General features: G+C 53.4%; 1 protein-coding gene across 1 annotated transcript; it reads right to left on the reverse strand.

Annotated features, from left to right (window-relative positions):
• Nucleotides 1–4,640: 4,640 nt before the first annotated feature.
• On the reverse strand, nucleotides 4,641–12,484 carry MMP9 (matrix metallopeptidase 9). The gene is made up of 13 exons (XM_042980271.1): nucleotides 11,754–12,484; nucleotides 11,037–11,269; nucleotides 10,528–10,676; nucleotides 10,115–10,243; nucleotides 9,853–10,026; nucleotides 9,422–9,595; nucleotides 8,598–8,774; nucleotides 8,341–8,496; nucleotides 7,246–7,519; nucleotides 6,983–7,122; nucleotides 6,516–6,666; nucleotides 6,320–6,423; nucleotides 4,641–4,917 (listed from the first exon to the last, which is right to left on the reverse strand). The coding sequence occupies exons 1-13, from the start codon at nucleotides 11,889–11,891 to the stop codon at nucleotides 4,799–4,801; spliced, it is 2,118 nt and encodes a 705-aa protein (XP_042836205.1). The 5' UTR covers nucleotides 11,892–12,484; the 3' UTR covers nucleotides 4,641–4,798.
• Nucleotides 12,485–14,603: the final 2,119 nt, after the last annotated feature.

Genomic DNA, 14,603 nt, shown 5'->3' on the forward strand with positions numbered 1-14,603 from the left:
GGTGCGGAAAGGAGCCGGGCGGCGGCGGCACGGGCCCAGATCGCACAAGTGGCTGCAGCCCGGCTCCAGCAGACAGAAAGAGCGGATTCCCCCCCATCCACCGCCCCCCACCGGGCGCGGCGCCGCGCAGGGTCCTAGTGCCCGCTGTGCTGAGCCTCTGAATGTAGCCATTTCGCTTCAAGTCCATGGGCTCTCAGTTCCGGGAAGCGCCTGAGGATCCCACCCGCAGCTGAGAGCTGTCCCTACACCGGGGGCCCCAGTGTGTGGCTCCAGGAGCCCGGGCCCACCTCTGCTGGGGTCTCCTAAACACCTGGGTTTTATTCACTCATTCATTCACTCAACACATCTTGAGAGCTTTCCTATGTTTCAGGCAACGGTATTAGGCACTGGGGATACAGACTGAGATTCACTGGCTTTCTGCCCTCTTGTGGCTTCTTTTTTTTTTTTTTTTAAGTTTATTTATTTTGAGAGAGAGAGAGAGAGCACGTAGGGGAGAGTCAGAGAGGGAGAGAGAGAACCCCAAGCAGTCTCTGGGCTGCCAGCGCAGAGCCCAACTAGGGCCCAAACCCACGAAACCGCGAGATCATCACCTGAGCAGAAAACAAGAATCTGAGGCTTACCCCACTGAGCCACCCAGGCGCCCATCATGTGGCTTAATTCTAATGAGGAGTGAGGGAAGAAAGATTGTAAGTGAGCAAAAGCATAGACAAGATAATTTGAGATTATGGTACATGTTAAGGAGAAAAAAATAGTGCCCAGGGTTAATGACTAGGGGGAAGGACTACTTTAGAAGGTGATCTAAGAAGATCCCTTAGAAGATGTGATATTTGAGCTGAAACCTCACTGATGAGAAGGAACCAGCTATGCAAAGATCTGGGGGAAGAGCGCTCCAGCAGAGAAGATAGAAAGTGGAAAGACCCTGGGCCGAAAATAAGCCTGGACCATTCAGGGAGCAGCAAGAAAGCCAGTGTGTCTGGAACAGAGAGAACGGAGGCTGGAGTGATAGAAGATGAAGGAGGGGAGGAGGGCAGATCCTGTGTTCTCTTGAAAGTTTAAGGGAGGAGCCCAGATTCCTTTTTAATTTACAAGAGAAGCCATTGGAAGTTTTTGAGCAAAGGAATGATGTGATCTGACTTCTACGTTGACAGGATCACTCTGGCTGTTGCCCGAAGACTCAACTAAAGAAGGGCAGGAGTGGGAACTGGGAGTCCAGTTCGGAGGCTCCTGCAGACCCCCACGTGAGAGGCGATGAAAGCCTGGCTAGAGTGGTGGCAGGTATCCTATTCAAGATACGTTTTGGAAATAAAACCTACAGACCCCGTTGCTGAATTGGACGTTGCCTGGGACGTTGCGTGGATGGAAACTGTCATGCATCGCTGGTGAGAGTACAGATGAGCAGAACCACTTTGGGAAATTGTTTGGTCATACATCCTAAAGCGGAACACGCACATACCTATCTTCCCAGCAATTCTACCCCCAAGTATGTGCCCTGCCAAAGCACTTGTATGAATAAGTAAGATTTAACACATTTGAATACACAATATCCTACTTCCCGTTATGCAATTTCTCGACACATTTCTAATTGCATCATTAATCGCTGTACTAGGTAAACCAGGTAATGCCCCAAAGAAATGGCTGCCCCTGGTCACCAAAAGACATTTACAAGAACGTTTCTAGTGGCATTATTCCTAAGAGCCTCAAATTGAGCTTTTAACGAAATGCCCATTAACCATAAAACGGATAAATAAAATGGGCAAATAAAAAAATAAATGGATAAAAAACATAGCACAACATCTTTACAGTAGAAAACTATACAGCAGCGTGAATGAACAACCTATAATTCACAAACAATATAGACGAATGATCGCAAATGTAACCTTGAGCATAAGAAGCCAGACACAAGAGTACATACCACAAAACACTATTTAAATAAAGTAAGAACTAGTCAAAATCTATGTCAGCTCTTAGAACAAGGGTGGTAACTCTTGGTGTGGAGCAGTAGCGATGGCAAGGGGGAATGACAGGGGCTCTCGCGGCGCCGCTGACGTTTTGTTTCTTGATCTGGATGTCTGTTACACAGTTGTGTTCAGTATGTGAAAGTGTATGTTGAAATGTACCCTTATGACATGTGGACTTGTCCGTATGTCTACTGTATTAGAGCCATGGTTCTCAACGTGGTAGTGTTGCCCATTAAGGAACGCCTGCAATGTTCAGAGACATGTTTGATCGTCACAACTGGAGAGGGGTGTTACTGAACATCAAGTGGGTAGATGCCACTTGTGCCATCCAGGCTTGCCCTAAGTCGGCCACACGTTCCCCATCTCCTCCCTGCACATCACATCTCCACACCCCCACACTGGGACATGAGGCGGGGAGATGTGGACTGACCCTGAGTGGGCCTGCCATCTGTCCACGATCCCGCTACCTCCTGGAGGAGGACACCAAACAGCCTATAGCGTCCCCCACAATCAAAAAAAAAAAAAAATCTGACTCCAAATGTCAAGAGTGCCCAGGTTGAGAAACTTACTAGAATGAGGAGTTTAACAGATACCTAGATTTTAGGACCAACCGGGTTCTAAGACTGACTGAAAGCAGGTGATGTCTTTATCAAGGTAGTGATGACTAACACAGAGGCATGTTCAGAAGGTGGAGCCAAAAGAGTTCAGTTGGACCCGTTAGGTTGAGAAGACTCAACCTTAGGTTGAGAAGGGCAGAGTCAGCCCTTGAACATAGGAATCTGGAGTTCAGGGTAGAGGTTAAAGCTAGGGATATAAACTTGAGAGTCTTTAGTAGAGAGATACAAAGCTGTAGGGCTGGGCGAGATCACAGGGAATGAGTGTACACAGAGAAGTCCAAGGATTGAGTGCAAGGGCGTGCTGTCATCTAGAGGTCACAAAGAGGAAAATCCACCAGTGAGGTTGGGAGGAGACGCAGGAAGGGGTGACCCAGAAATTGAGTGAAGAAAAATTTCAGGAACAAGGGCATTACCAACTGTGTCGAACGAGCTGAGAGATGCGTAGGATGAGCACAGAGTGCCCATGGCACCTGGCTACAGGAAACGCATAGGTGGCTTTGAAAGGAAAGATTTCAGAGGTGTGCAAGTCAGGCTGGAAAGGGTTGCAGAGGGAATGGAAATTGAGGAAGTGGAGACGGTGAGTGGAGACTGTACTTTGGGAAGTTTTACTATGGGTGGGGGCGAGAGGTAGAGAAATGGAACTGTACTGAGAGAGAGAGAGAGAGAGAGAGAGAGAGAGAGAGCTTCAGAGGGGCTTTAAACAAGCCTTCTGAGGGAATGTCTGTATGCCCATGGGAATGGGTCATTTCTCAGTAAGAAATGGATGAGGTGGGGGGCACCTGGCTGGCCCAGTCGATAGAAGATACAACGCTTGATCTCGGTGTTGTAAGTTCAAGCCCCACGTTGGGTATAGAGATTATTCAAAAATAAAATCTTAAAAAAAACGGATGAGGTGGGTGTGAGTCCACCCAAAGGAATCTCAGGAGGACGCTCCCACTTGGTACTGGGAAGTTTGTACTTCCCCCAAACGCGCCCTCCCCCACTTTTTCTCCTCTCCCAGCATTTGCCCCAAGAGCCTACAGTCAAATCCCACTGTGGCCGCTCACTGGCTATGGGACTTCAGGTGGGTTGTGTAATTCTGTGTGCCTCAGTTTCTTCATTTGTACAATGGGGGGAGGGGGGAGGGCAATAATACCTGTAAGGTAAGAGTAGTACCTGTCTGCTAGGGTTGTTGTAAGGATTAGCTGTGTCAACACACATAAAGCACATGGAACCGTGTCTGGCAGAGTCAGTGTGCCCGGGGTAGCTACCACCATCATGTCTGTGATCCATATTTCACTTATCCCCCGCCTGACCTCGGCACACTGAGGTTTTGCCAGGTTCTCACTACTGGGACCATGCTGCAATCAATGTCCTTCTAGCTGCCGTTTTGTGCACATGCTGTGTGAGAGTTAGAGTAGGCCCATTTTTAGGTGTAATGGTTTGTGGTAGATTACCCTATAAGAAGACAGTTCCACCTGCATGGGAAGAATCTCTTGCTCATGTTTCCAGATTCAATTCAAGTTCAGACGTCATCTTGGCTGAGGAACGTTCCCCGCCTTCAACCACAACATACAGAATCACAGAGATGCACCATTATTCTGGAATAAAGGACCACACGTTGCACACTCTCCAAGGGTGATCCCACCCCCACCCCGCAAAGAATCATCCTGGTAACTGAGTGGGACTCTCTGGGGACAGAGCCTGGAGTCTGCATTTTAAGCAAGTCCTGAGGGCACTCATGGCCCTGCAGCTGGAGGACCCTGAGAGGTCCTTGAGGAGAGAAACATAGTCCAACTCATCTCTCCTTCCCCAGGGCCCGGCACACAGCCTGGCTCCATGCAGGGGCTCAATAAATGTTTGATGAATGAATAATAGGTTGGCCATTTCCCCAGCTGTAAAATAGGAGTAATCACATTATATCTTCTTAATAGGAAGGACGAATGTTAATATTTATGAAGTGCTTAGAACACTACCTGGCACACAGGAGGCGCCCTATCCGTTACATACACACATGCACGCATACATACGTAAAGAAATCTGCTCCTCAAGGTTAAAGAATTCAAGTTTATTAAAAATATTCCCACAAAAGAGGAGGGTGGGAAGAGAGGGGCCCAGCCCACCTCACCTCCTCCTTGTCCTCCAGAACAGACCCACCAGTTTGTATCCGGCAAACTGGCTCCTTCCCCATTGGGATGGTCCCCAGAGGACCCACTCTGCAGTGCTGAAGCAGGATGGGGAGCCCTAATCCTCGGGGCACTGCAGGAGGTCAAAGGTCACGTAGCCCACTTGGTCCACCTGGTTCACCTCGTTCCAAGAACTCACACGCCAATAGAAGCGGTCCTGGCAGAAGTAAGCTTTCTCTGCAGGGGAAAGACAAGCCCAAGAGGGGTGATTCCAACCCTCCCACAAACACACACAGAGACAGGAGCAAGATGTCTACAATCGCCCCTCTTGCCCTTTCTAGATCTTTCATACGACGCCTCCATCTCCCCCACAGAGATGCCGGAGGGCAGAACACCTCCACGTCCAAAGCACCTTGGACACAGAGCCTGGCACACAGCACGTGCTCAGAACAATTCACTCAACGTTCATTCATTCACTCGTTCATTCATTTCATCAAATATTTATAGCGCTAAGCACTGTTATACAGCAGAGAGAAAAACTGCAGGCCTGATCTCAGTTCTGCTGCTGTTTACACTCTAGTGGGGTAAGAGAGATGATTAACAAGCAAACACTTAATAAATGAGACTGTGGCAACGTAGAAAGCTATGAAGGAAATAAAAGCAAGTCAGTGAATACAGAACAAGGGTCAGAGACGGCCTCTTTGAAAAGGTAGCCTAAGTACTGAGACCCGAAGGGCAAAAGGGAGGCAGCCCAGTGACACTCTGAGGGAAAACCTCCAGGCAGAGGGACCAGCTGGCACAAAGGCCCTAAGCTTGGTGTGACCTTGACTTTGCTGTGTTTAGAGCAGCCAGAGGCCGGTGTGGGTGGTGTGGAGCAGAGGAAATGACAGGAGAGTGTTGGGAGGGTCTGAGGAGCAGATCAGATCCCCATAGTTTTCTTTTGTTTGTTTGTTTTTACCTTGGAATGGGTCTGGAGTCTCCCCCCAAGACCATGGCCCTCTACTCCTAACCACTCCCTACTCCTAGAGAATATCGTAATGGTATTGAGCAACCAGTATGGCTTGAACCAGGGTGTTTGCAAGGGAGATGGTGAGAAGTGAACATTTTGGTAGTGGAGTCAACAGAACTTGTCAGCTGATTGCATGTGAGTGGTGCGAAAGACAAGGAAAACCCCAGCTAGCGTCCCCATTTTACAGATGAGGAAACAGGTTCTGTGAGCAGCAGTGACTTGCCCAAAGACGCCGAGAAATGAAGTGCCTTTTTTATCACTGTATCTAAGTGTCAACAGAATGCCTGGCATATTATAACACTTGATAAATATTGTCTGATAGAGGAATGAGCCTCCATGCAAACCACTGTTCTGTACTGGGGGGGGGGGGGGAGGCGGTAAACCTCCAGCTGGGAGGTGGGGTGGGTAGGAAATCTGGGGGGTGGGTGGGTAGGAAATCTGGGTTCTAATTCTGTGTCCCTTTATGATCTGGGAAAGGTCCCTGCCTCTATGGGGAATGTACCTGTGCTGGAGCATTTGCCTCAGTCTCCAGGGGATTTTTTTTCTCCCTCAGAATTTGACTAATCACTGAGGCAGGCAAGTGTGGGAAGTGTCCCGAGGAGGGACCTGACCCCCATCAGCAGCCCTCACCTTGGTACTGAAAGATGTCGTGCGTGTTCAAGGGCACGCCGGGGAACATCTGATCCACCTGGCTGGCGCTCTTGGGATCCACGGTCTGCGTCTTCACGTCCAACCTGCAGGAAGGCGGTGAAGAGACAGGTGCTGAGCCGGAGGGCGGGCGGACGGCGCCCGGGGTCCCCCTGCCGGCGGTCGCCGAGCCTCTCACCTCCAGAAGCGCTGCCTGCTGAAGAGCAGCACCTTACCCCCGCTGCGCGGGAGGGCCCCAGTGATTTGGGCCACCTCCGGGCCCAGGCCCAGCTTGTCCAGACTCCTCGGGCCGAGCACCGACGCGCCTGTGTACACCCACACCTGGCGCCCTGCGGGGGAGGAGAGCCACATCGGTCTGGGGGCAGGGAGTGGTCACACATTGTCCTTGAATGTCAAGAGGAAGAACCCAGCGAGGCCTTTCCGCGCCCGACCTGCCGGCAATCTGGGTGCCCAAGGAGCAGAACCCACCGCTCGGTCGGACGGCGCACGAGGACGGTGAAGAGCTGCTCAATTGCACCCGCCAGAGGGGGCGCCTGTTCCTAATCCGCATAAAATGTTTCACGGATTTTACTCGATCTGCCGGTCTTCCTAGATCCGCAAGGATGAGGAGGGCGGGGGCGGGGGAGGAGAAAGGAGGAAACTAACCAGAGAAGAAGAAAGTCTTCTTGGTCAGCGGGTCCTCAAAGGCGGAGTCCAGCTTGCGGGGCAACGCAGGCCACTTGCTGGTGATAAGGAAGGGGCCCCGCACCCGGCGTCCTGGGTTCTCAGAGAACTGCCAGTACTTCCTGGGAATGAGAGAAGGGACCAGGGGGCCACTGAACTTTGAACCGAAGGCCAGTGGGTGGAGAGGAGCAGGCAGGGCCCTCCTCTGAGTCCCCTCCCCCAGCCACATATCCCTGCCCCCTCACCCATCCTTGAAGAGATGCAGAAGATTCCCGATCTCCGCAACAGCGTCGAAAATGTTCACGTTGCATACATCTTCTGCTGGATCCAAAGACACTGTAGGGGCCTCAGAAGGGCCAGCAGTGGGCGGACCCGTGGGGCCAGCTGAAGGGGGGCCTGTGGGGCCAGCAGTGGGGCGCTCTGGGGGGCGGGTGGTGGGAGGCCCCGTAGCGCAGACCGTGGGCTGGGATTCAGGTGTGGTGGTGGTTGGAGGCCGTGGTTCAGGTTCAGGGCGAGGACCTAAAGAGAGACACTGGATGAGACCTATTGCTACATACACCTGTGCTGGTGGAACGAATGTTCCCCAAAACGCATCAGTGAGGCCCCTGGCACTCACTGTCTTCACTTTAGATGTTGGAGCCTACCTTCCCCCAATCACAGGCTGGCTTTTTTTTCATACATTCACCTTCCATTCCGATCATGCTTATCTAATCCCTGGGCTATGTCAGGTCCCGGCCAGGCCCTATGAACACAAGACATGCAGGAGCTCTCCCCCTCTCCAGGCTAGTGGGAAAGAACTGGGTTTTGAGCACTCAAACTGAGTGGCAAACTTAGTGCTAAGAGCTTTATAAAATTACATTAGCTCATTTGACTTAAAAAAAAATCAAATGGATTCTTTAATATTCCCGTTTTTAAAATGAGGGAATAATACTAATGATCATAGTGATGATAACAATACAAATATTAAACACTTACACGGTGCTTACTATATGTCAGACAATATTGGAACTCACTTAAACCTCCTCACAACCCGATGAGGCAGGTAACATTATTGGCCCCATTTCACAGGTGAGAAAATTGAGGGGTGAAGTCACGTACCACAGGTCACCTAGCCTGGAAGTGGCTGCACTGGCTTTTGAGCCCACATCTGTCTCCCTCTAGAATCTGGGCTCTTTATCATCTTCTCCAAGCACTGACCCGACAGCAATTGGACCCACTGACCCCAGGCTCTTCCGCAGATAAATGTTGAGGGGTCCCCACTTCGCTGATCCCCATTTCCCCATTCTCGGTACAAGAGCAAAGGCACCGCCCTTCCTTCCATCCCTGCCCAATAACCTCACCGTACAGATGCTGGATGCCTTTCACGTCGTCCTCATGCAGGGGGGGGCCCTCCGTGAAGCTGTACATGGGGTACATGAGTGCCTCTGGCACCGATGAGTGATCTAAACCCAGAGCATGGCCGAATTCATGGGCTGCCACAAGGAACAAGCTGTATCCTGGAGGGAAAAGGGACCTTGAGATGTGAGCCCAGCCGAGCTCCCAGCCCTGGCCATCCCTCCCCCAACACTGCTGCCCCCAACCTTGGAACCCTGACTACCTTGGTCCGGGCAGAAGCCCCACTTCTTGTCTCTGTCGAAGTTCGAGGTGGTGGCGCACCAGAGGTGCCCATCTCCGCGGCCCTCCCTGGTGCATGTTGAGTACTCCTTGCCCAGGAAGATGAAGGGAAAGACACACAGCTCCCCAGCGGAGTTGCCACCGGTCACTGTAGAGTCAGCTGGAGAGACAAAGGGTGCTGGGTGAACCAGGTGAGTGGGCCCAATAAGGGGCCAGAGGCTGGTGGAACAGGAGCTAGATAATCCTGGTGTCCTATTTTATTTACTTACTTACTAATTTATTTATGAGAGAGAGAGAGAGAAGGCGCGCGCGCACGAGTGGGGGAGGGGCAGAGGGGGCGGGAGAGGGAGTGTGAGAGAGAGAGTGAATCTTAAGCAAGCTCCATGCCCAGCTGGGGGTTGGAGGCCACGGGGTTCCATCCCAGGACCCTGGGATCATGACCTGAGACAAAATGAAGTCGGCTGCTCAGCCGACTGAGTAACCCGGGCGCGCCCCCTGGTGTCCTTTTTATAAAAGCCTAGGGTGCTGGGGGCACAGCTGAGACCCGGCTAGGCTGGTGGGCAGGGCCTGGGGACCTGAGACTAAGGGAGAGGAAGCTGTCTGGGCTGAAAGGCCAAGGCACAGGGATGCGGCGGGGCGGGGGCAAGTGGAAGTCAGGGGGAGGGGCTGTGATCGCGGGCGGAGACACGGTGATCCTGAGGACCAACGAAGAGTGGAGAGACACGCTGATGGGTGGGGGAGCCACGTTTCGGGGACCAGGGCGGAACGAGGGGGCGAGGCTGAGTCTGGTAGGCGGGGCAGAGGTACCTCGGGTTGGGCAGAACCCATAGAGCTTGTCCTGGTCGTAGTTGGCCGTAGTGGCGCACCAGCGGTAGCCGTCTGAGCGACCCTCGGTGGTGCAGGCGGAGTAGGAGCGGCCCTCGAAGGTGAACGGAAACACGCAGGGCTTGCCTTCTCCATTGCCGTCCCAGGTGTAGAGTCCTGAGGAAGCCCATACAATTACGGGGAGGGGAGGACGGGGGGGGGGGGGGCGGGGGAGGACGTCGCGAGTTTATTGACCCACAGACCATCGGTTGTACTCCATTCCTCCTCTCCCCGTTTCACAGATGAGAAACTGGGCCCAGAAAACAGGAGGGTCACTTGCAGGCCACACAGCGCTAGTGGCCGAGCCGGGATTAAAACCTAGGACCCTCGAGGGTGGTGGGAGCCCCTCACCCCCGTCGCGACCCCGCACTCACTCTCGCTGGGGCAGAAGCCGAACCGGCGGTCGGTGTCGTAGTCGGCGGTGGTGCTGCACCAGAGCATGTCGTCGGAGCGGCCGTCCGTGGTGCAGGCCGAGTAGGAGCGGCCCTCGAAGGTGAAAGGGAAGTGGCAGGCGGCGCCACCTGCGTTTCCGAAGTAGGTGGGAACCACTGCAGGAGAAGGGGCACCGGGTCAGGGCGGCTGGCGATGGGCGTGAGAAGAGAAGGGAATGCGAGCCGGGGCGGCTCGGGATCTCACCTACGCCCTTGCCCAGAGACCACAGTTCCTCATCGTCGAAGTGGGCGTCTCCCTGAATGCCTGGGCCGGGAGGAAAGGCGTGTGCCAGGAGCCCGTGTTTCCCATCGAAGGGGTACCCATCTCCGTGCTCTAGAGAAGCAGGTGCAGGAGGAGGGGGTTGGCCGAGAGCAGTCGTGCAGACCGTGCGCTGCCCTGAGCGTGGGCTGAGGTCCCGCCTACAGCAGCTGTCCGAGCCCTGCGTCCCCGCGCTGCGCCGTGTCGGGCAGGAGGGGGCGCATAAAGCCAGAGGCGGCCAGGGCTGCAGGGACAGGCGAGACCAAGCGGGGTCCAGTGCCCGCTCTCCTCTCTCCGCGGCCCTCCCTCCGCTGTCCCCGTCCGAGACCCTCCCGGCCTCCCTCTTCTGGCTTTCTCACCCCTGACACCAAACTGGATGACGATGTCTGCCTCGAAGCCGTACACGCGCGTGAAGGTGAGCGGCGTCACTGCGCTCCAGGCCGCGAAGGCGCGGGCAAAGGCGTCGTCGATCACGTCGCGCGGCAAGTCTTCCGAGTAGTTTTGGATCCTACAGGTGAAAGGCGAGAGGGTAGAGGTCCGAAGTGAGTCCGGAGCCGGGGCGGTAGCGACACCCGGTGTCTCAGCGACTTCAGCAAGCACGATGTTCCCTGCGTTCCACATTTTCACCTACAAGGTACTTTCAGACGCATTTTTCTCTTGGGACACTCACAGGGGCCCTAGCAGGAAGACTCAGATTGCGAGGCCCACTTCCCTGAAGGGGAAACAGAGGGCTCAGAGGCGGAGCCACCTGCCCCAGGCTGCACATCGAAACCTAGGGGTCTGTCTGAGGGACGAATTCGCCGCCGCCGGCCGGGGGTCTGGCCCTCCCGTCCCCCTCCCCCGCCTTCTCGGGGGCCCTGCCGCGCACCAGTACGTGATGTTGTGGTGATGCCACTTGAGGTCGCCCTCAAAGGTCTGGAATTGGCCCAGGTCTGGGACGCCGCAGCGCGGGGTTCGTATGGCCTCCAGGGTGGTTCTGTCCAGTTCGCCAGTCTCAGGCAGAGCCAGGCGCCTCTGGAGAAGCCGCAGTCCCCGACTCAAGGACTGCTGGTCGTTGCTCATCTCTGCCACATGAGTATAGCCATAGCGAAACAGATATTCCTGTGGATGGAAGGGCAGAGATACTCCAGAGCCCTCTTACCCGGCCCTAACGGGCCAGGATTCCATCCTCCAGGCCCTCGGGGACTATCAGCTCTCCAGGACTTGGTACCCTGTGCTTATGCCCACCCACTAACTCCCTCCCCTGTAGACATCCTCATCTCCTTCCCACCCCTGCATGCCCCTGGCCCAGCCTACCTCAGGGCCTCCTAGCCTTTACCCCTGTTCACCCCACTCCAGAACCCTCCAAAGCATCATCACCCCCATCATGTCCCATTACCCACCTAGGAAACCCTTATTAGCCATTCCTGGCCATCACCCATCCAGAGCCTCCACAGGACCCCTGAGGGCCTGATCCCAGATACCTCTGTCCTCCAGGCATGACCATCACCCTCAACTTGCCCGATAGAATCTCCTCTGAAGCCTCACGCCCTCCCTGAGACTCCTGGCCAGCCCTCCCTAACTACATGCAGGGGTATTAGCCTACCTCTGCCAGCTGCCTGTCAGTGAGATTAGTTCGCACGTCTCCTGGGAAGACCACAACGGTGGGCTTGCCTGGTCTGGGAGCGGCGGTGCAGCAGCCCAGCACCAGGAGCGCCAGGACCAGGGGCTGCCTGGGGCTCATGGTGAGGGTGGCGGTGTCTAGGTGCAGCTGTCCTTGTGGGGGCTTTAAGCAGGCGCTATTAACTGAATCAGTAACCCCGCCCCTCCCTGCCAGGCGGGGGCTGACTCAGGGGATGAGGTGTGTTTGGGGGGGGCAGCCCCAGCATGAGCAGGCAAAGGGCTTACACCACCTCCTCCTGTCCCCACTGCCCACAGTCCCATTGCCAAGTCAGGCAGGACCCCAGACCCACAGGAAACCACAGGCCCACAGGGGAAGGGTTGGGTTTTGCAAAATGCAGAGCTTAGGAGAACTGAATGAAAGCAAGGAAGGGAGGCTGGAGGGCTCCCTGAGCTCTGTGCCTGAAGGCCCCAAGCGGTCAGCCTAAGGGAAGGGGATGAAAGATTCCCCAGGCCTCTTCCTGAACCCAGAGATTTCCCCCTTCCCAGTCACACCCCATCTATGGGCCCCTCCCCACACTGCTAGGCTCTGTCCTCTCCTCCCTTGAAGCCTTTCTCAAGGGGGACGGTGGGGGGCTTCCTCTCCCTGCCTCACCTAGGGATGGAAGGAGCAGCAGGAATTGGGGAATTGCGGGATTCCCCCAGGGCACCCCCTCCCCCCCCCCCTCCGCCGTCTTCCACAGGCTGAGTCTTTCAGGACAGTAAAGGGGGAAGTTTAGGGCATCTGGAAGCCAGCACACAGGCCTCACTCTCTTCCTTCAGGGCCTAGGGCAAATGTCCTACCACTCTGAATTTGTTTCCTCAGCTATAAAAAAGGACCCTTTGGGGGCCCCTGGGTGGCTCAGTCGGTTAAGCATCCGACTTCAGCTCAGGTCACGATCTCACGGTCCGTGAGTTCGAGCCCCGCGTCAGGCTCTGGGCTGATGGCTCAGAGCCTGGAGCCTGCTTCCGATTCTGTGTCTCCCTCTCTCTCTGCCCCTCCCCCGTTCATGCTCTGTCTCTCTCTGTCCCAAAAATAAATAAACGTTAAAAAAAAATAAAAAATAAAAATAATAAATAAATAAATAAATAAATAAATAAATAAATAAAATTTTAAAAAAAATTAAATTGATGGAGGATAAAATGAGATCAAATACCTACAGTGCTTACTCCAGTGTATGGTGCAATTTCTCAAGAATGGCCATGGTTGCTTTTAATGACCTGGGCGAAGATGGTGATTCCAACTTGGAATCAGGAGACTCCAAGGGTCTTGGGTTCTAATCTGAGCTACAACAAATGTCTTCTTCTCTCTGGGTTTTGGATTCTTCAACTACAAAATGGTGGAGAGGGGACGATCTTGGGGAAACTTCAGTTCTCTAGCCCTTCTCCAGGAGCCCAAGCTGTAGCCCTGGTTATCACCCCTGTGCCTCCCTCCCTCTCTTCTTCCCAGCCAGCCCTGGTGGGGAAGGATCTGTGTTTGCCTTCTGGGAGGAATCCCTTGGGAAGGGCAACGCTAGCCATCCAATAAGCTGGATTTAAAGGGCTCACTACGTGCCACGCACTTTCTGTGCTTGTCGAATAAATGAATCTTCGAGATGAGGACATTTCGCTTCCCTTCTAGAAAAGCTGAAGCTCTAGAGTTCACTAATTAATGGGCATCCACTTTAGATCTGGTGTTCAGTCCCCGCTCTGCCATTTCCCAGTTGTGTCACCTTGGGCAAGTCACTTCACCTCCAAGCCATAATAATAATAATATATTTCTTGAGATTCACTGCGTAGACTACTGTGAGAAGTTGCTTATAAGCATCTCATTCCACCACCTGCGAGGTAGATTTAACGAGTACCCTCTCCTATTTTTAGAGGAGGACAATGAGGCTCAGAGCAGTTAAGGAACTCACCTATGACCACACGGAGAGTTAATTCGCAGAACCAGGATTCAAGCCTAAGGCTGCCTGGTTCTGAAGTCTTTCATATTTACCACCATTTACAGGGAACCAACATGGCCAGGGGAGGCAGGGAGGAAGAAGAGACCTCAAACCCGGCACCTTCTCCCCTAATTCCCTGCACCCACAGAAGAACAGGGAGCAGGCTCACGCCTTTGGGGAACCAGAGGCTAGGACAGGGGACCCAGGGGAACTATATTCCAGATTTGAGAGTTCAAGGTCATTGAGCAATATCATTTTAGAGATGGAAACAAAGAGACCCTCCAATCCAGGGGTCTTCACCTGGTGGCAGACACAAGCTTTAGGCGAATCCACGAACCACCCCCAACTTACCATCAATTGTACAAAATATGTCATATCTATGTATGTATGTTACGTTTCTCAAATTTATTTATTTATTGACATTTGGGGCCCAATAATTCTTTGTTTTGAGGGTCTGTCCCGTGCATCGTGGGATGTTTCATAGCCTCCTCAGCCTCTACCCACTAGATGCCAGTAGCACCTCCCCCTGCCAGTTGTGACAACCAGAAATGTTGCCAAACATTGCCAAATGTCCCCTGGGTGGGTGGGAGGGACAAAACCACTGCCAGTTGGTTCATCAGAACCACTGATGTACGTTGATTTTTTTTTTTATATAAAGAGTTCAAAACGTTTATCATATACTCAAACCATTGATGATGATCCTCAAGGCTGTAAAGACCATTTACTCAAGTATTTGTTGAGTTTTTATGGGCCAAACATTGTGCTAAGAATTTGGGAATGCGGTAGTGACCAAGATAGCTTTGTCACTGTGGTAGTGGAACAGAGTCCAGTACGGGAGAAATTGAATGAATAAGTAATTACCAGAGAGACAA

Source organism: Panthera tigris, chromosome A3, assembly GCF_018350195.1.
Source record: "Panthera tigris isolate Pti1 chromosome A3, P.tigris_Pti1_mat1.1, whole genome shotgun sequence".
Classification (NCBI taxonomy): Eukaryota; Metazoa; Chordata; class Mammalia; order Carnivora; family Felidae; genus Panthera; species Panthera tigris.

Bases quoted from the DNA above. Each gene is read 5' to 3' on its own strand.
- MMP9 (XM_042980271.1), bottom strand. From the start codon at position 11,891: ATGAGCCCCAGGCAGCCCCTGGTCCTGGCGCTCCTGGTGCTGGGCTGC. The intron at 10,677-11,036 runs GTGCGCGGCAGG...TTTCACCTGTAG, and splicing joins CACCACAACATCACGTACTG to GATCCAAAACTACTCGGAAG. The intron at 4,918-6,319 runs GTGAGGGCTGCT...TTTCCCCTGCAG, and splicing joins CGACATCTTTCAGTACCAAG to AGAAAGCTTACTTCTGCCAG.